The sequence below is a fragment of the Psilocybe cubensis genome, chromosome 13 (genome assembly GCF_017499595.1).
Source record: "Psilocybe cubensis strain MGC-MH-2018 chromosome 13, whole genome shotgun sequence".
In the NCBI taxonomy this organism is placed as follows: domain Eukaryota; kingdom Fungi; phylum Basidiomycota; class Agaricomycetes; order Agaricales; family Agrocybaceae; genus Psilocybe; species Psilocybe cubensis.
Window position 1 is genome coordinate 1,170,976 of NC_063011.1, and position 23,012 is coordinate 1,193,987.

Consider the following 23,012-nt stretch of genomic DNA (forward strand, 5'->3'; position numbering starts at 1 on the left):
TTTCATACTGACGAGCTGAAATCAAGAGGAAAGAGTCATAGTGAAGTTACTTGTCAGAGACTGATTCCGCGTCTAACGGCAGATGCTAGACGCCAACATCACCTAATACATGGACAGTACCAGTAAACAAATGTAATTAAAGTTTCGATTGGTAAAGGGGGCATTTCCTCTCCCAGACTTGTAGTTATTAGACCATCAATATCATCAGGCTCCTATTGCGGCATATTATACGGTGTACCCGCACGGGAGAGAGTTAAGTCATACATTGCGGTAGAATATTAGACAGCGAGAAGGTATTTGGCACAATGAGAAAGCTGAAACCTGGCATGCAATGCGTAAGATGTGGGCGTGTGCGATTTTGTTGTAGTGTGGTGTGAAAGACAACAATGCGGATTCGAATTGATGAGGCTTATGAGGAGAAAGAAAGTCGTGAAGTCGTGAACAAGGTATTGACGCAGAATCGTCATGATTGATTCCACAATCACTTTATCAGTCTCCTCTTTCAAGGAAGCCCACACCACCTGCGCGTACTTTGCTGATGAACATTTCGTACCACCGTTGTATCACGCTCATTGGAATGGCGACATCGGGACTCATGGGTCCGCCAGATACAAATCCAGAGATATAGTTGAAAAGGTGTTTGACAATACGTTCCGCCAGCATGGTAGGGTCTTTTGCGGGACTGGCATTAGTCGAGGCGAGGGCCGATGGTAGTTGTTCCAGCTGTTGTTGGATGGTAGAGATAGGCTCGATCGACAGCCCCAGAATCGCAGTCACGTCCTGCTGCATGTCCGGTCCTACAGAGGAGTAGGAAGAGAATTTATTTTGCGCGGTCGAGGAACTCGGTCCAGAATAGGTGCCTTTCAAACGAAATATAGCAGATGGCTTTTCGTTTGATAGCCTGAGTGATGGTCAATGTTAAGTATTAGGCCGTCAACATCGACACTCACACTCCCAGCAATTGGAACCCCTTTCCTGGCCAGAAAAAATGTACCGCCGCCCCGAAACCGTCAGGGAAAGGTACTTTAGAAGTTATAAACTGATCAGTGTGTGTCCCATGGAGGCGAAAGAAGCAACATACCTGTGCCTAAGAGAAAGACACACACATGATTGATAGTGCTTGCGTTTGGCAGTTCAAAGTAAGCATGGGTCTCGTCCACCTGGATGAGATTTGTCTGAAGCAGACGGCCTGCGACACAACAGCCGAACATAGTCCTGAGATATCAACACGGTTGCCGCCTATCCAAATATCTTCTTGAAGTTGACTATGCCGGTCTGACCGGTGACTTTGTTGTGGAGGTAGTGAAACCCGTGAAGTTATCCAAAAAGTAGTTGGCGAGTAGGTATTATACTCTCTATGCGTCGTGCCATTTGTAGAGGTTTCGGGAAAGTATGGGAACGTGCCAGAAATGGATAGAACGGTGCCATCAATAATATCGGATGCTCTTGCACCTCAACCACTTTGTTCTGCTGGTTATAGAGATTCAAATTCATTTGAATCCATAGACTGCGGTCCTTGCAATTCTACTCAAAGAATGACACCGTAACACAATCAGAAATGGCTGGCAGCTTCGCAAGCTTCAATAATGGCACGGAAAAGTTGTGTTGAAGTCTTCTTATGGCAGTGCAGCGTACAACGTCAATGGTACGTTTCCTAGTTATCAAGTCAAATGTTGCTATCTGACCAATGATAGCAACTGGCAAAAATAAAAGTTACCTCTCCCCAGAGCACAGCTTATGGCGTTTTTTTAATGCTGGCTCATTTCTGGCAACTTATATTGTGATTCCACGCGCAATTTGCGGCCCTCTTTCAAAAAACGAAGATTACCCATGGATCCATTGTCAATCACTGTGTCCGCTATATCACTGGCCACGACTCTGAATAGCATATTAGAGTTGGCGCTGGGTGTACGAGAGTCTTTTCAAAAGGTTTTAAAACTACTTAATCTTACGATGCTGGAATCTCACTATCATTAGATCTGCCGGAACAGAGAGGGTGCCCGCATACTTGCCTCGGAAATAATTTCCACCCTGCAACAATTGAAGTGCTTTTATGATGAGCATCTCGACCTGTTGGAGAATTCACCCTCTATCCGGACAGCAGTGTTATCATTAAAGAGGCATGTTTGTTGGTCAATTGGTCAATGGTGTATTCGTTTTATCTCATAACTGTTATAGTGAGGTTGAATCGATATATTCGAAATGTCGCGCAATCACACCTGTTACTGCCTCACGGACAGTCGTGGAAAATGCTAAACTAGCATTTAAGCATTGGACACGGCGGAACAGCATTGAAAACGAGATCAAGGAGCTTAAATGCCGGGTTAGCCTGTGCTATATACAGTTCACGGTAAGTAGTCATATCTTTCAGTAACACCAATGCTAACTCTTGATTCCAGATGTTTGCTGCTGCTAGAGTAGAGGCATCCACTCAAAATATACGAGCTGTCGCAAAAAGAATTGATGCTACAACTATGAGGATCGAGACTCGAATACTAAAATTTCAACAACACCACCAAAACTTTGGGATGGAGGCAAACCGACAATCCCCATATTTTGATCCACGAAAAAGGGATACACAAGTTGCCGATGGTTATCTACGCAACGAAGTGGATGAAATCGATCAGATACTCAAATTCATTCTAACACCTCACACCATATTCACAATCACTGAAGACTCCCACCTACGCCCATTTAGCCCCGTTCTTCATTTTAAGCCGGATTCAAATAAGAAACCAACCTATCGTCGCGAAATCATCAGCATGACCATCGATTTATTCCGTCTCCTAAAGAACCTTCCTGCATGCGAAACGTCATTTCAGTTAGGGGCGGAAAATTTACTCAACTTATCAATTGGACTTTACCATCTAGAATTGTACCAGGAAGCCGAAGTTATTGGCATCTGGGCAATCAAATTATTTCGTGTTCTAACGGACAGTAACCGAGACTCGTATCGCCCTTATCTTGCTCTTTGTCTTCACAATGTAACGCATTATCATATGGCCCAAAATAATGCAAAAGAAGCACACGCTGCTATGGTGGAATGTCTCGACATATCCCGAATGCTGGTCAAGGAATCTCCTACTCCCGAACTCGTTGCCTCCCTTTCTCGGTCATTGGTCAGGTCGTCGAAGATGGCCACTGTGGATCAAAAATATGCCCTTTCCCTACTAGAGAGTCAAAATGCGGTCAGAGTCATCGAAGATTTCTTTCAATCGACCAACGAAAAGCATCGTGATCTTAGTTTTTCCTTATTCTTTGGTACTGGATCCTGTTATTTGCAGCGAACTTTGGATCGACCAAATGGAATGGAAATTGTTTCCAACGAAAGTTCGATGACTCAGATTTTATATGAATATTCACAAGCCCTTCACCAATTGTCACATAACCTTCACCATCACGGAAGATTCTTGGAGGCCATTGAAGCAGACACGAAGGCCTTGCAGTCGATTCACTTCAGTGGCCAACCGAACACGATTTCTATCCACGCCGACATTGCCGAGATATTGATTCATCTATGTCACCCAGATCTTCGTATATTCATTCAGGTTGACGATATTGTTCGGTATATTGGGGATGCTGTCGCCATATACCAACGATTTGCCGATGAGGGCCTTATCGTGTATTCCAGGCCGTTGTACCATTCGCTGTATATTCAGGCTGTGATACATAGGTCCGTTGATAATCATACCGAAGAATTAAAAACGTGGAGCCAGGCCGTCAACGTGGCAAGGTCAATCGATGATAACGTACTTTGTGCCAATGCCCTACATCAGAATTGCTGGAGTCTTCGTAAATTAGGCCGACTTGATGAAGCAATAAAAACTCGCAACGAAGCTATTCGAATTTATCTCTCTGTTATCGACGTCCCAAGTGAAGTCCTGGCAAATACTTACTATGAACTCGCTGTCGACTTTCAGCTTGCGGATCGTCATAAAGAAGCAAAGGATGCGGTTCTTGAGGCTCTGAGGCAATATCGGATTCTAGTTTTACAGGATCGCGAGATGTACAAGGAGGCTCTAGCGGACACCACCACATTGTTGGCAAGCATTTTTCTTAGTACACACGATGCGGATGAAGCTTTGGATACAGGGGAAGACGCTCTTGCGCTATATCTGTCCCTGCCGTCTCTAATCCATGGTGAAACTGATGCTATATCCAAATATCTATATTGCTTGGATATCAACATGGCCGCCGCGTTCTCGTCATATGACAAATGGAAGGCAACAAAGCGTGGCCTTTCACTTGTGAAGCTTTTTGAAAAGCTGACACATATATACCCAGACGGTGATCCATTGGGCTTGGTCGTTTGCTGGAGGGACTACGCGCTTCTGCTGCATGAGCATGGTCGGACTGAGGAGGCAAGGAAGTGGACGGAAAAGGCGATAAACTCAATCGAATCATACAACATTACAGCTCCTAGTACAATCGAACGACTCATCATCTGCTTGCGCACACACGCACTCTTCCTCGATTTTCAAGGTCTCAGACGTGATGCATTGGAAACCATCTTGAAAGCCGTACAGTTGGCAAATGATGCCCTTCATGTCAACCTCTCTTTGGCCCCCGTTTACATTTCGTTAAAAGTCTTCCACGTTGACTTACTTTGGGAAAGTGGTCGTTATGACGAAGCCCTTAGTGTAAGCGAAGAGTCCGTAGCATTTGCTCGACGCACAACATCACTAGATGTGGATAGCCTTATCGGCTGCCTTAACATGCATGCAACAGTTCTAAATTTCAATAACCATATTGGACAAAGCATCGATGTAGCCAACGAAGCGATTGAACTGTGCCACTCATATACCGATTTTCTAGAGCCAGATATTATTGCCATTCATCTCTCATATGCTCACCACAGGTTGTCAGAAAGCTTTGCGGATCTGGGCCAGCATGACGAGTCACTCTCTCATGCTGAAGTGTCGATGAACAAACTTGTCTCCTTCCACAATGTAATCCCATTCGTACGGCTTTCACACTTCCGATACCAATTAACGATGTCTTCAATCAACCTAGCTGAACGGCTCGCCACGGCTGGAGACTACACGAAATCTATTCAACTTATGATGGATGCTAGATCGTTTTTCGAAGAATCGACCCGTTCTAGGAAGGGTTACTATATCGAACTTACCCGAGTTCTGCGTTTAACGTGTCTTCTACATTGCTCATTTGGACGACACGATGAAGGTGCTGCTGTAACAATCCACCTAGGTAGTCTCAGAAAACGTCTCTCCGTCTTTGCTCCCAACATCGCAGCTCTAATTGATAGCGAGTTTGAGCGCCCTATGCGTCGGCCTACTTGGTTGAAAACTTCGGACATAACATCGGATTGTTCTTGTTTGCCTGTTTGCTTCCTAGCTCATTCCGAACCTTTTCCAATGCCCAAACCATGAGTGCCTGGAGACTAACCGGGCATTTAGTTGGGCGAAGAGTAGACAAAACTGGCACGAAGATCCATGTGACGTATGTATCCAGAGTCTAATCCCAGGCTGTCCCTGGGCATCCGAGGCACTACGGAGTCTGATATATGCGCCTATAACCTTCATCGGGACCGAGATGCAAACTTAAAACTTTAATGGGAGGCAAAGAAGAAGAAATGTTTGGTGGTAATGTATATTTTTTACATCGCTATGAAAGGTAGATATACATGGCCTATGCCAATTTTCTTTTGTCGAGATCACTCGCAAACCGTACAATATCAATATTTACAAGCACTGGCTGTACCATGGGCCGCTGTAGACGCAAGTAGATCCAGGAACACATGTGGTGGGTCCATTCCAGCCTTGGCCGCCGCTAGGTTGAGAAAAAAATCGCGTTAGGATTCGTCTATGAGCTCCATAAACAAAGTGGCACTTACCATTGTCCGTACTTGGTCTGTTGGGCTGGGTTGGCGGTGGTGGTGGTGCTGATGGGTACGTTGCCGGTGGTGGTGGTGCTGACGGGTGGACGGGTGGTGCCAGCAGAGCCCTGGTAGGTCGAGCCAATATCGCCAATCTTGATGTTGGAGTAAATGACCTGGGCGTTAGGGGAGTTCTTCTCAAGGTCAGCGGGCTTGCCACCAGTGGTTGGGCAGCTTCCACGAGCGGCACCGGGAGCAGTCGAGTCGACGGGGTAGGTGGAGTCGAGCCAGAGCATGTTGGCGTGGTGGTCAGCCCAGATACTGAGGGCGAGGACCATACCATTGCGGAGACCAGCCTCCATACCGGCCATACCACCCTTGGCCTCGAAGCTGTCAGAGTCGCCGAAGACGGTCTTCTGCTCTGTGCAGAACTCCTCGGTGATGGAGTCGTAGGAGGATGACAGTCCAGGGATGTTGACCTTGGAGTTTTGGAAGACCTTGCCGTCCTGGACGTAGAGGCGGCGGATCTCCTTGAGCCTGCCGTTGGCGGTACCGTCCGTGGTGATGAACTGGGTGACGACGGTCATCTTCTTCTTGGTGTCGATGGTGGCGCCGGGGCCGTAGAAAGTCCTGTCACCCATGCGATAGGGGTTGAAGTCGCAGCCATCGGGGTCGCAGACACCACCATAGCGGTCGGTGGGAGTGTTGCACTCAGCTCCGGAGCATCGATAAGGGCCTTCGACAGTACAAGGGTGGGGTGTGTAGGCGGTGGAAATGGAGTTTGCCTCCCAGATGTCCATCTCGTTACAGCAGGTTCCGTACTTGCCGTTTCCGGCGTTCGGGTCGGATTCAGAAGGAGTCCAACCCTCAGAATTAGCCTGAATGGTTGAATTAGCAAATGAAAATAGAAATAGAAGAAAAAAACGTCACCTCTCCGTTGATGAATTTCATGTCCTTGGGGCACTGTGAATCGCAGTATCCGGTTCCGTACTTGGCACCAGCCTTGTTGGTAGGGTGCCTGGCCAAACCACCGTCGGCGTCCATTTCTGAGAAGTAAAGAGCGCCGTTAAGACCGCAGGGAAGTTGGGAAGTGTCGACGTCGAAAGTGAATTCCTGGTTAAGAACTTTGAAGAGCTCGTATTTGGAGTCGCTGGCCATGAGGTAGACGCGAGAGCCGATGTTCTTGCTGCTGCCGCTGCTGGTGAGGAACTTCAAGGTAAGCGCATTGCCGCTGACAGTGATACCATAAGTGCCTTGGTAGTCAGCACCGTCGACAGCACAGTTGGCCGCACAAGTCTTGCCATCAGGGCAGAGCGTGGCGTTCCAGGAGTTGCCGGTGTAGCAGTTGGTGTAGCCGTTTTTGTCGTGGACCCAGCGCCAGTTGGCATCGAGGACGACCTGACCGTTGGTCTCGGTCACGCAACCGCCGTTCTTGGTGCAACGTTGGAAAGGGAGCTTGGGGTGGACTTCGGCCGTGTAGGTACCGACTTGCTGGGCAATAGCCACGGAGCCGAGAGCGAGAGCGAGAAGAGTAGCCTTAGGGAACATTGCCGATGCAGGTGTCTCAGAAACTGGGTAGCTGAGGGATTGGATGATAAATTCCCTGTAATTCTGCAGCTTTTATAACAGCCCTGGACGCGGAAAATACCCGTGTCGACTCCAGATAATTGCCTGCAAAGCAGCATAATATCGAGTGGCTTAAGCCAAGTACACTGGTACGCGTATGAAAGTGGGATCCGAGCCTGCTAGGATACTTCTCGGAAAGTTGTTGCACCACCACAATGACCTTGCCAAGGTTGGACGCCCATCCTTGGCGTTAAGCGCCTGGCCAAACATAAACATCCGCAAGGGTAGCTACCACAATTGACCACAATGATCGCGGTTGTTTTGCCCTGCTTTGCGGGGTGAACTGGGGTGAACCGAGATCTTCTGAAGTCACGGAGTTAATGGTGATAGCAGCCAAGAACCTTAAGTTATTTCAAAAACGCACATGAGTGTTCTCCCGTGGTAGATCCCAGGCATTAACCGAAGAATATGCGCTGAAAGAAATAAAGGTAAAAACTCCATGGTTCATGTAGAATGAGTCGTGTTGAACATTTAACTCTTCGAATTGCGAGAAGTTCCCGCCATGCATAGTTGCTGGGACTGAGACTGGGAAACGGAAGGGAGCGCATGAAGGTCTATCCAGCTTCAACATCGTATCTGTCTGACTGAACACAGTAAGGCATAAACGTTTAATATACCCGAGGCGAAGTCACAGTAATTGGGTCCACAATAGTTGCCGATAATCAAAATGACGGAAAATTGTTGGAATTACTAGCTGGGCTGGCACTACACCAGTCCAATGTTGAGCCTTGTGATGTTGGCGATTTTTACATGGAATAATTCACATTTCGCTTATGGACCATCCAATCGAGTTTAGCGGTCTGAGAAAAACGATGCCACATGGATACCACTGGTCCGCGAAAGTAAGTGTGAGAGAGGAGTAAAAGAAGAAGTTAAACATTATGAAGTACGAACGACAGCTCTAGGAAACTTCTCGACCTTGTTTTGTTACTGACTCCTTCTCTCGCTTGATGCGTTCAACGCGGGCTTCAGCTTCAAGTTCGTGAACCACCATTTGTGCCCAAAGTGGAAACCCTCCTTTTTCGTAGGCAATGCTTAATCGTCCCTCGGCTTCCGACCACTTCCAATCTTCCATACCTTCCAAAGGTGGGTCTCCGCGTGCAGCATCTTCTTCTGATGCTCGGTGTATCCTTGAGGTTAAGCTCGGGGCAATCAAACGTATGAGGGTTCTCGCTCTGTGACCGAATTCACGCGCCTAAAAATCATTTAGCATCATGGATTAGTGCACGGAGTAGAAGATACGTACATCCGACACACCGAGTGTCGTTTTCACCATCCAAACCATCCCAAAACCTCCTACCGCGACCAGTCCCGTGGCAATGGCAAAAGCTTTGGCCGCTAGTAGGCCAGATGATGCGTTCATCTGGGCAAGCGCTGATGAAAGGGATGGACCGTCGGCGTTCAAAGCTTCCTTGATGCTTTCGTGAACAACCGTTGTATTTTGCGGACTGGGAGCTGTTGTCACAGGTAAAGCAGCAGCAGTTCCTGTCGCCCTTCTTGGCGGAGGTGCCGTCGAACCTTTCAGAGGTAACCGATTGAGTTTTCCTGTGCGCTGCCTACGTAGCATGAACAATGGAATGGCCAAAGCCAAACTCGTGCCAATGAACTTCAATCAACGATTCAGCATGACATATATTTTAAATAAGAGTACAATTACCGCAGATACTGGAATCCATATAGGAACCCTACTTTTCGTATTTTCTGGCGCTGGTGGTGACGCCGACGAGTCAACCATGAGGGTTTTCACCGACTTTGGAGAAACGAGCGCGAAGATATATGATTAGTCAGCATACACTTCGGCGGGATGTCATTTCACCCTCGTTTTTTCGTCCTTTCAACAAGTAATGCGCAGTCGACAATGGCTGAAATACTGCGTACTCAAAAGTCAATTTTTTTGCATTAAGAACAGAAAACGATGTTCGACTTGGTTATATTTTTCCAAAAGATGTACTATTGTGTTATGAATATCTCAAAAATTGAGCGTGTATCCCCTCGCTGCAACAAGGTCTGCGACGAACAACATTCATAAACGATCGATCTTTGCCCCCTTTCCCCTAACCATCATCCACTATTTCAAGATGATGTAGTGAATATAGAGGCATGGAAGGTATGTTCCCAACTAACGTCCAATGAAAAAAATACAGGTAAAATACACGCTTCACAAAGACACAAATGTCGAGCTAGAAAGACTATAAATGAGAATAGATAATAAAAGAGTGAGAGTAATATATTGTACGCACCTCAGATGTAACAAAACACATTTCGAAAAATTGGGTTTACCAAGTCATGACTTCCGATATGTTCTCAATCCAGCCAGATCGTCAGCCCCTTCAATTCACGATGAATACATCGAATGGAAGAGATGTTGTAGAAGTCCTTGAGAAAGAAAAGGTTAAAGTCAATTGGTAAAAGGAAACTGCATGTCGAAGTTCAAGAGCAAGTTGAGGAGGGACACGCAAAGAATGAAAAAAATATCACCGTGTGAATATCGGAAACCGCCGTGTCGGCTTTCCGGCTTGGTATTATACACATAGTCATCGACGCCAAGCATGCAGTTCAGTTTCTCTCGCCATTTACTAGTAGCTCTCCCCAGTTTCAACCTTCGGACTGCTTTGTCACCAACGGAACTCTGAATGATGGCGGGACGAACCCTGGGGATCTTTGAGCCTAGTGTTTGCTCAAAGCTACAAGCCAGGCGGTCTCTTACAGCTTTGGGGTCAATCTATTATACACCGGCAATGATGCAACTCAATACCTGCTGTATGATGATGTGATCTACTGAAATATGCATTTACATTGAATGGGGTACTCCCTCTTTCATCGATAAACTCACGATGCTTGGGACATAGCGGGCGTTAAAAAACTACCTCGAAGAATGTCATCCATCACTAGGTTCGTCAAATCTGATTCATACGGTCTCTTCAAGAAAAAATGAAATCTCGTTTCTATTGCCCTCGGAGTTCCTCTAATTTTAGTTCGTGACCCCATCATGCATCAACCTTATTTAAATATTACAGCCGCAACACAAACCTTCCCCCAGACTCCCATCATGACATTCGCATATCGAAACCAGCCTTGGAAAGCCCTATATCTCGCAACACGAACAGCAGTTCTTCTATTCCAACTCCCGTTCTACGCCATTATATATATATATCCCGGCGCCCGTCCACGTCGAACCTGGTCAATTGGGCGCTCGCTCGTAATATTTGCTTTTCGCGCGTTCATCGATGTTCTATACAACACATCCCCTACTCTGATTGGCAGTGTGCGCCCAGTAGAGCAGATGACGCAGAAAGAAATAGAAGAGGCAGTGGAGTATGGCTTCGTTTGGGTTGACGGGGCGCCCGAGTTTGTCACTGGAGAAATCAAGGATGCTGCGCTTCTGAATGAAGTATCTCCAGCAAGGATATCTGGATACTGGTATGGAAAGCGTGATCCATATGGGAAGGCTGGACAGAGAGCACTTCCAAATGAAAAGGTTATATATCACTTCCACGGTGAGTAAACTCATGGTGATATAGTTGCTGACATTCGTTACTTAAATTTGTTTCCTGAAGGTGGTGGATTTGTTGTTAGTCCTTCTGGGCCAACCTACGGAGATTATTATTGACTATACTATTTATTTACAGTCAGGAACTGGTCACCCTTCCAATATTCCAGGCAAAACAATGTTTGAAGGCTTGATGCAGTTCATTCCAGGAGAGCCAAGAGTATTTGCTCTAGAATACCGTCTGTCATCTACCACCCCATTCGCAAAAGCCAACCCTTTCCCTGCCGCCCTGCTAGACGCAATCGCTGGGTACAGGTATCTCATACACGACATTGGGTTTCTTCCATCAAACATCATCATCAGCGGTGATTCTGCAGGCGGCCTGCTAGCCTTCTGGCTTGCTCAGTATATTTCAACAGCCAAGTATCCCGACCTACCGAATGCCGGGGGGCTTCTCCTGCTTTCTCCAACTGTAGACTGGGCCAACACACAAACGGGATCATCCTCTTCAATGGTACAGAACAAAGATACCGATTTTGTTGACAAGGTACTTCGAAGTGGATACCCTTGTCGAGCCCTCCTCGGCAAGATCTCAGAGGACGAAGTATACCAAAACGAGTGGATAGCACCAGGGTCTATCCATCTTTGTCACAAACCGGGAAAACATGCTAGGCTACCGAAAACCTGCATCGTAGCAGGTGGTGCTGAGCAGACGCTCGACTCGATGGTGACGCTGGCGAACCGACTCGCATACGACATGGGCCATGAAAAGGTGACGTTTTTGGAGGCAAAAGAGGGCACACATGATTTCCTTCTGTTTCCGTTATTTGAATTTGAAAAAATTGACACCTTGAAGAAAATAAAAAAGTGGGCGGAGGAGCAGATTTGGCCTACAGTCTAGGTTCAGCCTTACGCAGAAAAACACAGTATCTGAGTCAATATACCGTCCAACGTGTTTTTATCAATAATTTGCCTCTTGTGTTTCTTGCTTATCTATATACACTCTTTTTCCATGTTGCGGACTATTACATAGATAAATGATGTGATGGAAGTTAGCGACCAAAAGAAACAGAGAATAATATCCCAACATTTTACCGTGGCCTGGAGCATTGACCAAGGCACACTGACGTATCTATATCTTCCTAGCAACTTCTGAAAAAGGCAGACGGAGTCCGAATCAGAGCAAACCAAGTCCACCAACACATAACACCAGCCGTCCTCACACCACACCGTGTACATCTTACTGCCAACGTCATCAAAGTCTTCTAATTGAATAAAACTTTATGAATAGATATCTGCTAGACATTGAAGTAAATAACGAAGAGCGAATAATTAGTGCACATGCCACATGCAAGTCATAAAGAAAAGACAGCGTCCGAGTATGGCATGAATCTCGACACACATTAATTCCATGAACATGAAAACGAATCATGCACGTAGACAACGGACTACGATAGGAAGTGCCAAGCACGAGCGCAAGAGCGCCCATAAACGAGGGTAAATGACCGATTAACCTTACAACAATTTCCAAACAAAAAATCTTGAGAGACGGAGAGGGGGAGGGAGAGAGAAATCGCCAGATTTTGTACATGCCATGTGTTGATGATAACGAAATCGTAAGACAGAACGGAGAGCTGAGGAAGGATGCGGAGGAATTCGACGGTTAGAGCAGGGTGCGCGATTTGTGACCGGGACAGAGTTTTGAAGCGAAGATGTGAAAGACAGCTTCATAATAGAACGAAAGGTAGATACAAAGTATGAGGCAACTCCTAGATCTGGCATGATATATGACTCTCCATTTAAAAATTCTCTGCACAAAAAGTCAGCACTGATGTGTGGAGCTACTCGGATGACGGAAACATACCCTTTCCGAAGAAGAACCTGGTGCCCTTGGGGTCTGAGTACTGGTTTGATTTCTGGTGAAGGAGCTTGGAGAGCGCAGGAGGACCGCAGAAGAACTGAACAGATAGAAATTAACAATAACGACGATTATGCTTAAAGATATAAATACGCACAACTCCAACGTCGGTCTCGGGATGTTTCTCAACAATTGAGGGGAAAACACGATCCCAATTGGGTCTGCCGAAGTGGGTGGGCGCACGGAGAGAGGTAATGGCGTCCTTTTCAGCGCCAACATCTTGAACCTGCATAGCGAGTCAATAAACGGTTCATCAGTTCGAAAAGAAAAGAAACACACGATGATGTTGTTCATCTCGTCTTCCTTAATCCTGGCAGTGAGGTAGATGTTGATCTCGATTCTACCTTGAGTATCCTGCTCTTCGATGGCGTGCAAAAGGGAATGGAACCACTCCGCAGTGCCATAGTCACGAATAACCCAAGTGAAGTAAACCTTGGACAATCTTGTTGGCTTGGAGTTGTTCAGGTTATTCATGCGGTACCAGATAGACTTCAGGATGCTAATTCGAATTTAATTGAGAGCCAATACATGGAAAAAGTGATGGACAACACTTACGAAGCAAAAGGAGTAACACCGATACCCGCACCGACAAGCAGAACAGTCTCATATTTAAGGAAATCCTCACTGGCACTACCGAAAGGACCATCAACCATGACACGGGGAAGGGTGCGATTCAGTGGTGGGTTGACATTGGTCCCGACAACCTTGCCACCAGCTGGAGTATCACCCTTGCCACCCTTGTCTCCTTTCTGAGGGAAGTCGCAACCAAGAGCCTTGGCAAAAGCGGTAGTGAAGTCTCCCGCGACACGGATGTGAACGGAGATGTAGTCTTCCTCAGGTGCGCTGAAAATTCTCAGTCAACGAATTTATATTTGGTTGTCATGGAAAAAATACCTGGTGAGAGTGAAGGGATGCCACTGGAAGTAGGAGACCTCCGGGCAAGAGAGGAAGATGTACTGGCCAGCTCGGGTTGTAGTCTTTTCCTTCTTGATCTGAACCTCCATCACGTTGGAAGGGTGTTGGATAACCTTGGAGATGTAGGTAACATGGCGAGAGCGGATTTCGCGGAGAATGCGCTCTCCGATCCAGATAACACCACCGACAAGCCAGTATCTCTGAGAACCGGTTAGTAAAGTTGTAGATGCGGAAATAGATAGATTAAATGCTCACCCAGAAGACACCAATGGTGTTGAATGAACAATAAGGAGGTCGGTCGGGTTGAATCATACAGAACATGCCGTGGAGTTGCCAGTTGATGAAGAACACAATGAAGAGATGGTGAGAGTACCAGAAACGCTCGAATGTGGCCCGGCGAACTTTTTCTCTAGCAAACCAGACCATGATTCCGAGAGCAGCGGTCATGATCCAGCCAGTCACACCAGGTCCAGTGAGGAAGTTGGCGCCGAGGAAGGCGACAATGCGACTCGAGGTGTTCGTTCCCGCAATCATGGCCAGCTTGTAGAAGTTGACCATGTGCGCAAGAATGTGGACGGCACTTCCAATAACAATGGACCAGGCGGTTGCCTTGTGCAAGGTGATGTTCTTGTCAAAGGGGATGAAGTCGTTCAGGGGGGTGCGTCGGAGGAAAGAGACGAAGTTACGGCAGACGGGGAGAAGAATGAAGATAACATCGACGTGAAGGACGAGCGCAGCAGTCCTAGCAGTAGCTGCATTAGATGATAAGATAAGTGTGCCAATCCTGATCAGACTTCAAGAGGACGCACCGAATGTCAACCCAAAAGTTGCCCTGGCCCCCACCAAGTTGTCTTTGAGTTGATAATGGACGAATCCAAAGACAGCAACGAGGAGATGGAGGAATATCCAAACTCCAAAGAAGAGCTGGCGGCCTCCCTCATTGATCATCCATGTATCGAACTTGGTCCAGAAGCTTTTGGGCTTTTCAGGGGCCTGGGTACGGGATGAAGAGGTCAAAGTCCTCTGAAGCCCCTGCAATCTCCGTCTCTCCGTCTTGTTGCGCTGCAGATGAGCAGCTCCTGATTTATCTGAGAGGTCGGGATGATTTTCGATGGTCATGTTGGGCACCCTGCCATCGGAGAAGTCGAGTCCCGAGGAACGGTTCATACTCTACTAAGATCTAGGACGTCCTGCGCTTTGATAAAAGGAATGTGTTAAAGTACCGGCCAGCTGGTAAGAAGAGGAAGAAATGAAAAGGCAGGGGTGGGGCGGAGTAGTGTTGGTGAGAGGGATAGTATATCCTTGCCACTTCATAACAACATGATGGTGAATGTCCTATTTTGACAGGGCCCGGCCACGGGCGTTACCATAGTACCGGGTCTCTCATCTTTTTCTTGTTTCTTCTCATTCTAGACCCACGCTTATGTTCCTACCAGATCTTTCCACGCCGGACAAAAATGCTGACCAGTTAGCCTGGGTGTTGTCCTGACCAGTGACGTGACTAGTACCGTGACCAACTACATAGTGTCACACATACATTGTCACGCTAATTCATTATTAGTAGGCTCAACAGTAAATAACATATTACTTGATTGTTTAGTATTTCTTCTTACTACACACTGAGTTTCAACGCAAGACAATCAAGTAATTTGCCATTTACTGTCGAGCCTACTAATAATGAACTAGCGTGACAACATATTTGTGACACTATGTAATCGGTCACGGTACTAGTCACGTCACTGGTCAGGACAACACCCAGGCTAACTGGTCAGCATTTTTGTCCGGCGTGTTCATAACTGCGCATGCATATTCGTTGTTCAGCAACTACCCAAAGCTTGCTACTTGCTTCTACAAAGCACATCCGCCATGAATCCCAGTCCAACGCTACCTACAATGGCAGATGGCCGAAATCAAGAATAGCTTGCCGGCCATCGCATGCTTCAAAAGCTCAGTACGATGACAATGATGGGCGTGTCGCCTTTCGACCCATATGCCGAATGATCCCTTGATTGGCTCTTCGCCATCTTTTCGTTTCACCGTCATCTTCACCGCATTCAAGCGTTATAAATATTTGACAATCGCTGTAGCACTCGAAATCGCCCCATGCATGGGTTGGATGTGCGAAGCCGATGTTAAATTTATGAAGGCAACTTTAAAAAAACCTGAGCCCCAAAGCGGCATATTTAGAGCATCAAAGATTCAGAACGGCGCGCATAGGATGCACTCCCAGTCACTGAACTTGGTTCCAGCCAGGTCTATTCAACCCTGCCGACGCTCAAAATACACGTTCTTAATTTGGAGCAATGACGGTCTATTTCTTGACTGTTTGGTTGTTTTCGGAACGGCTGGTAGGTGTTGATAGCAACGTTTTCTTATGAGAGTTCCTAAGAACGTAGTAATTGACGAAACGGCTCTTTATGTTTTAAATAGGAGGCGCATCTTTGCCCAGTGCATTGACCAACACCCACGTGGCTTGATATCTTCATTTCTTTTGTCGAGTCCAGACTCGGTTCTCAAAGCAACAAGTCCGATTCACAATAAACGTTCAAAAAAAAGCACGGCAGGGCAGCCCAACCATACACACACCGGACGCTCAATTTGCAGTTGGCATTGGAGACTTGATATCCGTCTCCAGGACAGCAGTTAACTGAAAAGCTACAACCCTAATTCCACTCGCCGATACGAAACTTATGCGTTCTTCAGCGACTCCCCAGGTCTTCCCTGCTTGATCTACTAGTCCGTAATATCAGCAATAAAGCCTTGGGGGTACAAACTCTAAAATTATGGCGGGCCTCAACATCACGTTATTCATCATAAAAACACTTCGTTGGCCTAGACTACCTATCGACCGCCACATCACATTGGTAGGGGACTATCTCCAAGACTATGACATAAATCGAACCCAGGTTACCAGCCGCGACGTCCAAGCGCAGCATAAAAGGTATTCGACTTGGACAGAGGCGCTACGGGACTGGCAAATGACGGTATCTGCATTAGAGAAAAGTACACTCTGTAAATCGATCAAGTAAAGTAAGCCAAGTTTCGGGGTGAGTTATGCACACAACCGCTTTTCCGAAACCGTGATCAGAAGGCTCTTCTTTATCAGATGTGTTTGTGCTACTTGGAAGAAAGCATGGTGTCCGTGACCACGATTCGTCCTATATTGCTCTATCTCTTGCCCGCTGCAACCTCGAAGAAGTGGCAACCCTCTCTGGCCTCCATCCCCATTCCAACATTTGCGGTCTGACTTCCCCTTGCTTTTTCATAGTACATAGTTCTACTGCACAGCTCTTGCAGCATTCTCGAGGTCATCGATCACTTCACAGATCACCAGAATATTCCGTTGGTTGATGATCAAATAACTCTGCGCCGTGTTCATATTGCGTAGCATCACTAGGTCTCAATTCACGAGTATGATCATGTTCCCAATCTTTGGCAACACTCGCGGCTGATTGTGATTTTTCCGAATCTCCTTCGTCGTCATCCTATCTCCTAACTTGGAACATTGCGTGCGCCACCCTGCCTAACCATCCATTGTTTCCATTATTGCAGCACGTCACGGTGGGTGGCGTATGACATTCGTGAGCACGAAGTCTTCAGATACGACAGTAACGGTCCCGAGTCCCTGAACCTCTCCATGTCTCTCCAGTATAGCGTTCTCGGAACGTCTGTTGAAATATGGACTTGTGATCCGTAGAAAATATCACTTGAAAGTTTTTAACTCTCATCTCTTTTGAGCTTTGAACTTCAAGGATTGCCAAGTCGATACTCAGGGTGCTCGTCCCATTCACTTCAAGGGACCCGAATTGTCTCTAATTCATTCTCACTTTTCCTGTCAATGGGTGAATACGTACAAGAGCCGGCTTATCTATAGTCTTCAATTTTCCAGGTCATGTGTACCCCGCTTCGCTATCCTGCCGATGGGATTTTTTGACTTAGATGTCTTCAAAGGTGAGAAACCTTTCTAATCTACTGTGTCTGGCGGCCATTTGATTATAAGTACTGGAATGATGAAAAACTGTTGACTTTGTTTTCATTCTCTCCATGGCGGTCTCCGCCTTGACTCTTGCTGTTGCCACTCTCTTAATATCATGGGCTAAGAGGAAGCTGTTGGAGACAATCTACAGGAAAAGACACCCTTACCCACCTGGACCCAAGCCAATGCCTCTCATTGGTAATATGCTCGACTTCCCGGCGCAACATGCCGCGAAGGTGTATTTGGAGTGGGAAAAGACATATAATAGTGGGCCTTTTGGTATCTGGCAAGAACGAGAATATAGTTGCTGACTCCAGTCAGGCCCTTTACTTCATGCAGAGGCTCTAGGGACCCATGTACTTGTAATCAATAGCTTGGATGACGCCAATGCACTTTTCGATCGGCCTGAACGCGCCAAGATCTACGCTGACAAGCCTCAAAAACCTATCTTGAAGCTGTAACTCTTGATTAATTGCATGCTTTTTTGTTGTTATTAATCTTATTTATAGGATAGGCTGGGATTCTATAAACCTTTCTATCATGCCTTATGGAGAGGAATGGAGGCAGCACAGGAAGATTTGCCATCAAAATTTCAACGTTCAGGCAGCACGGCAATACCAACCAGTTCAAGCAAAAAAAGTTCGCAATCTACTCCTAAATCTTCTTGAAAAGCCCGAACAGTTCAAAGATCACAGTAAGCTGTAAGAGTCAATTTTAACTCTACTTGTCATTGGCCTTTCTATCAGTATTATTGACTATAGATAATTATCAGCTTCTCTGTATCTCTCTCGATATCTGCAATGTACGGACATGACGTTGAGTCAATCGAGGATCCGTGTGTGAAATTGGCAGATGATGCGCTCCAGCTTGGGCAGACGCTCTTAGTGCCTGGTGGGAGCTTGATCGATCTGGTTCCTATCCTTCGACACATTCCTGAGTGGTGTCCTCTGCTTCCTTCGAGGAAGGTCGCAGCCAAGGTGAACTATATGACCCAAGAAGTCTTAAAAATTACGCTGGATCATGTCAAAGAAAGTTTTGTGAGTGTTATCACCTTTTTCTTCTTCTTAGATCACTTATTACCGGTGCTGAAACTTGGTTACAATAATGGCAGAAATCAGGAACGGTTGTACCTTCGCTGGTAACAAGGTTTTATGACAAAAAATATTCATTTGGAGCTACTCAAGCAGAGGAAGACTTAATAAAAAATGTTGCATACACGGTATACGGGGGTATGTCTGCTTTGGTTTGAAACCTTCAACTTTCTGAACCTTTGGGATGTGCATTTCAGGTGCCTCTGATACGGTAAGCCATTGTATGAACCTTTAGATTTGATTACTTACAACCATATTCTAGACAACTTCAATTACAATAACATTTATTTATTGCATGGCCATTAATCCCGACATCCAGAGAAAAGCGCAGGCCGAGATTGACAAGGTGGTTGGCTCACATCGCCTTCCAGAATTTGCAGATCGGGAGGTGCTTCCATACATCGAAGCTATATACCAAGAGGTACTACGGATGTGGGCCCCACTGCCTCTTGGTATGCCACATACTACCTCACAGGATGACTATTATAAAGGCTATTTTATTCCCAAAGGCAAGTAACGACCCATCTATAATGCGCCGGACAATGATGACCTAGAAATCTCGATCTCGATTATTAGGGACTACCGTCTTTGCTAATATATGGTAAGCTGCAAATCAACTGAATGAATCACAGTATCCAAACTCCTTTTTTTAGGGCAATGAATTATAACAACGAAACCCATCACTATCCTGATGTATTCAAGCCTGAGAGGTATTTTGATGAAGACGGTAGATTGATAAAGGAAAAAGTACTTGCATACGGATTTGGTCGCAGGCAAGCTCACTTTACTATTTCCCTATGTCACCTAAGAATTCTCTGATGATTATTTGCTTCTTCTAGAGCGTGTGTTGGAAAGCCAGTGGCTAGTTCTTCTGTGAGCTCTAAGTCAAGATCGAGTAATTGATTTCTGTGTCTAATCATTGGTATCGGTTTATTAGGTTTGGCTAATGATGGTGTCGATACTTGCGGCTTTCAACATTGCCAAATCAACCGACCACAACGGAAACGTGGTTGAGATCGACGACGATTTTGAGAATGATGGGCTACTCCTGTACGTCAAGTTATCTCCATTTTTACTTAGTGTTTGCATATTGCTCATTTCGGCGCTAAAGTCATAAGAAACCTTTTAAATGCTCTATTATTCCCCGCTCATCTGAGTCGAAACTTAGCAAATTGCTTGCAGAATTTTAGTAAGACTTTCTGGGATTTGAGTAGCATACCTAACGATATTATGGCGTGTACTGCCTTTGCTCGACATTCGCTTTGATGACGCCGGGCATACTAGCCGAAGATAGGAATTTTAAAAAATGTGCCGTCCTTAAGTCACCCTATAGATTTCCGGATGTACAACAAGGTGAATGCTGTCTAAACCTTGTTAGACCTGCCAGCTTGCAATATGGTGGAGGTAGCCTTATAATAGAATGCTAGAATCCAAAGATAATTCAAGGGGAACCAAGGGCAATGCCAAAGCCAACCGCCTTTAGACTTCAAGTTTTTGCTTCAAGCGAATATGGAAGAATTACCTAGAATTTTGACAAGACTCTCACACCACGTCACTCCGAATCGGTTGAAATGATGGTGCTTCTCTTTCCTTCCAAAAGGATCGAAACGTAAGATTTCCCTGCTCCCAGTTAAGGGTGAGAAGTGGTCAGATGGCTCTTATCTCTTCATAAATACCTGGCTGTGGGCTTTAATGCATGATGCTGTTCTTGAACTTTAATCACCTCTTACTACGAACATGTCCGGTTTCTCCAGTCAATCCTTCGCGCTTGTCATTGCCATTGTGATATCATGGGCCACCATGAGATTACTGAAAGCCTTTATTATTAATATAAAAAACAGACCACCCTACCCTCCTGGACCTCGGCCAAAGTTTCTCATTGGCAATATGTTCGATTTACCGTCCGTTGATTCCCCAATGGAATATGTGAAGTGGGAAAAGCGATATAACAGTGTGTCTAATTCTGTTCCACTATATGTAACCTGACCTGGTTATAGGCCCTTTGCTCCACGCAGAAGTTCTGGGGAACCACATCCTCATAGTCAATGGTCTGGATGATGCAATTGCACTGTTTGAGCGACCAGAGAGGGCTAGGATTTACTCTGACAAACCAGCCTTACCTATTCTTGATCTGTAAGATGCCTCTTATTAGATGATTTACGGTTGTCATAGGTTAAAAATTTGGTGCGGATTACAGGATTGGAACAGAGATAAACATCGGTTTGATGCCGTACGGTGAAAAATGGAGAAATCATCGGCGGGTCAGCCACCAAAATTTCAATGTCCACGCTGTGCTACAGTACGAGCCAGTTCAAGCAAAGAAAGTGCGGGATCTACTCCATAACATTCTCAATAGCCCTGAGAGATTTCATGACCATAATAAATTGTAATGTCTTTCCATTTCTTTTCTTCTAATCTTGCTCAATCCTAGTATTATTTCCAGGTTGTCAACTTCTGTCACCCTGTCAGCAATGTACGGATACGAGGCTAAATCCGTTGATGATCCATGCATTGTTCTGGCGGATGAAGCGCTTAGGCTTACGTCTCAGCTGGTCGTTCCTGGAGGTAGCATGATTAACGATATTCCAGTACTCCGCCACATTCCCAAGTGGTTTCCGGGTGCTTATTCCAGAAAACTTGCCGCTAAATCAAGAGCTCTGAACGAGGAAATATGGAGAATCCCAATTGACTATGTGAAGAAAACATTAGTGAGTAAGATTTACACTGCAATCTAATGTGTGGAACATTGAATAGCAGTTTACCAGGATGAAGGTACCTTTTCACCATCTCTAGTAGCAAATTTCTACGAGAAAAAACTTGCATATGGGGCATCTGAAGAAGAGGAAGTCGCAGTTAGAAACACCGCCTATACCGCCTACGGAGGTATTCATCTATTGAACAACGGTTGACCTGTGCTCACACTGCTCCCTGATAGCGGGATCCGATACGGCAAGCGAATGTACTTGTTTTATTTTTGTTTGGCATACTTAACACAGTTTTACTAGATGGGATCCATCACCTACACATTCGTATATTTGATGATTTTACATCCCGACGTTCAGAAAAGAGCCCACGACGAAATTGACAAAGTAATAGGATCAAATCGCCTACCTACTTTGGCTGATCGTAAGTCTTTGCCATACGTCGAAGCCATATATAGAGAGGTATTACGACTATATCCACCCCTTCCCATTGGATTACCTCGAATCACCGCTGAGGATGATTATTATAATGGATACTATATCCCCAAAGGCAAGCAATTATCCGTCTTTCCGATACACAACGCCTTGAGCTCATATTGGGGTTTTAGGAACGACCGTGCTTACAAACATATGGTCAGCAGAACTCATTTTACTAATGCTATGCAATCATAACATAAGCCACAGGGCAATGTCGCACAGCGAAAGGATCTACAGCGAGCCGTATCGATTCAACCCCGAGCGGCACTTTAACGCCAATGGAGACTTGGATGGAAAAAGGACACTGGGGTATGGATTTGGACGCAGGAAAGCAAATTTTTTTGCTTAAGTTTACATCGCCTCACATTATAATTACAGATCATGTGTGGGCAAACCTATGGCCAGCAATACGGTGAATCCTCCTCTAGACTGTGGTGACCCTATCCCAATTTCTTAACATTATATGCCACAAGGCCTGGCTAATGATGGCTTCCATACTTTACGCGTTCAACATAACGAAGGCGAAAGACAGGGAAGGGAATGATATCAAAGTAAACGACGAGTTTGAGACTACAGGAATTCTGTGGTGAGTAAACTTAATCCTGCTCAAGTTATCACTCTTTCGTGATTATGATTTTCATTTCTCGTGCCATACCAAGTCGCAAGCAAGAATTTAAGTGCGATTTTCACCCTCGTTCCGCCGAGATACTGCGAGTAATTTTGGAAGCCTGAGAGTTAATTAAGCCTTGCTCAAGGTATTTAACTCAGAAATCATAGGTTTTTATTGACAAAAGACCTCAGATGGCGCAAGAGCGGATGTCAAGCTAAAAAAATTGAAGTTCTTTTTGTTTATTAGAGATCATGTGACTGTGAGAATGTGACCGTAAAAACCATCAACACTTTCAAAAAGCAATTTGATTTCAATTCAAGTTCTTAATACTCAACCAACCCAGAGCCCTGCGTATCTACCTCGCGCTCTCA

At 45.7% G+C, this 23,012-nt stretch overlaps 7 protein-coding genes across 7 annotated transcripts; 3 read left to right on the top strand and 4 right to left on the bottom strand.

The window, feature by feature from the left end:
- Nucleotides 1-489: 489 nt before the first annotated feature.
- On the bottom strand, nucleotides 490-1,211 carry JR316_0013102 (Protein OPI10-like protein; the record flags this gene model as incomplete). Its single annotated transcript, XM_047898715.1, has 3 exons — nucleotides 490-901; nucleotides 951-1,023; nucleotides 1,082-1,211. The coding sequence occupies 3 exons, from the start codon at nucleotides 1,209-1,211 to the stop codon at nucleotides 490-492; spliced, it is 615 nt and encodes a 204-aa protein (XP_047742263.1).
- A 911-nt stretch (nucleotides 1,212-2,122) lies between these two features.
- On the top strand, nucleotides 2,123-5,390 carry JR316_0013103 (uncharacterized protein; the record flags this gene model as incomplete). Its single annotated transcript, XM_047898716.1, has 2 exons — nucleotides 2,123-2,350; nucleotides 2,400-5,390. The coding sequence occupies 2 exons, from the start codon at nucleotides 2,123-2,125 to the stop codon at nucleotides 5,388-5,390; spliced, it is 3,219 nt and encodes a 1,072-aa protein (XP_047742264.1).
- A 312-nt stretch (nucleotides 5,391-5,702) lies between these two features.
- Nucleotides 5,703-7,384, bottom strand: JR316_0013104 (Exoglucanase; the record flags this gene model as incomplete). Its single annotated transcript, XM_047898717.1, has 3 exons — nucleotides 5,703-5,790; nucleotides 5,855-6,714; nucleotides 6,767-7,384. The coding sequence occupies 3 exons, from the start codon at nucleotides 7,382-7,384 to the stop codon at nucleotides 5,703-5,705; spliced, it is 1,566 nt and encodes a 521-aa protein (XP_047742265.1).
- Nucleotides 7,385-8,363: 979 nt separating this feature from the next.
- Nucleotides 8,364-9,197, bottom strand: JR316_0013105 (uncharacterized protein; the record flags this gene model as incomplete). The annotated part of the gene is made up of 3 exons (XM_047898718.1): nucleotides 8,364-8,657; nucleotides 8,709-9,068; nucleotides 9,120-9,197. 3 exons carry the CDS (start codon nucleotides 9,195-9,197, stop codon nucleotides 8,364-8,366), a joined length of 732 nt encoding a protein of 243 aa, XP_047742266.1.
- A 1,314-nt stretch (nucleotides 9,198-10,511) lies between these two features.
- On the top strand, nucleotides 10,512-11,853 carry JR316_0013106 (Esterase LipU; the record flags this gene model as incomplete). The annotated part of the gene is made up of 3 exons (XM_047898719.1): nucleotides 10,512-10,959; nucleotides 11,020-11,030; nucleotides 11,092-11,853. The coding sequence occupies 3 exons, from the start codon at nucleotides 10,512-10,514 to the stop codon at nucleotides 11,851-11,853; spliced, it is 1,221 nt and encodes a 406-aa protein (XP_047742267.1).
- Nucleotides 11,854-12,793: 940 nt separating this feature from the next.
- JR316_0013107 (Cytochrome b-245 heavy chain) lies at nucleotides 12,794-14,952 on the bottom strand (the record flags this gene model as incomplete). Its single annotated transcript, XM_047898720.1, has 7 exons — nucleotides 12,794-12,910; nucleotides 12,968-13,096; nucleotides 13,150-13,369; nucleotides 13,426-13,713; nucleotides 13,765-13,985; nucleotides 14,041-14,537; nucleotides 14,595-14,952. 7 exons carry the CDS (start codon nucleotides 14,950-14,952, stop codon nucleotides 12,794-12,796), a joined length of 1,830 nt encoding a protein of 609 aa, XP_047742268.1.
- Nucleotides 14,953-17,829: 2,877 nt separating this feature from the next.
- On the top strand, nucleotides 17,830-21,761 carry JR316_0013108 (Cytochrome P450 monooxygenase COX2; the record flags this gene model as incomplete). The annotated part of the gene is made up of 12 exons (XM_047898721.1): nucleotides 17,830-18,028; nucleotides 18,083-18,218; nucleotides 18,271-18,462; nucleotides 18,534-18,798; nucleotides 18,873-18,990; nucleotides 19,050-19,063; nucleotides 19,115-19,365; nucleotides 19,485-19,651; nucleotides 19,694-19,725; nucleotides 19,790-19,902; nucleotides 21,296-21,560; nucleotides 21,618-21,761. The coding sequence occupies 12 exons, from the start codon at nucleotides 17,830-17,832 to the stop codon at nucleotides 21,759-21,761; spliced, it is 1,896 nt and encodes a 631-aa protein (XP_047742269.1).
- Nucleotides 21,762-23,012: the final 1,251 nt, after the last annotated feature.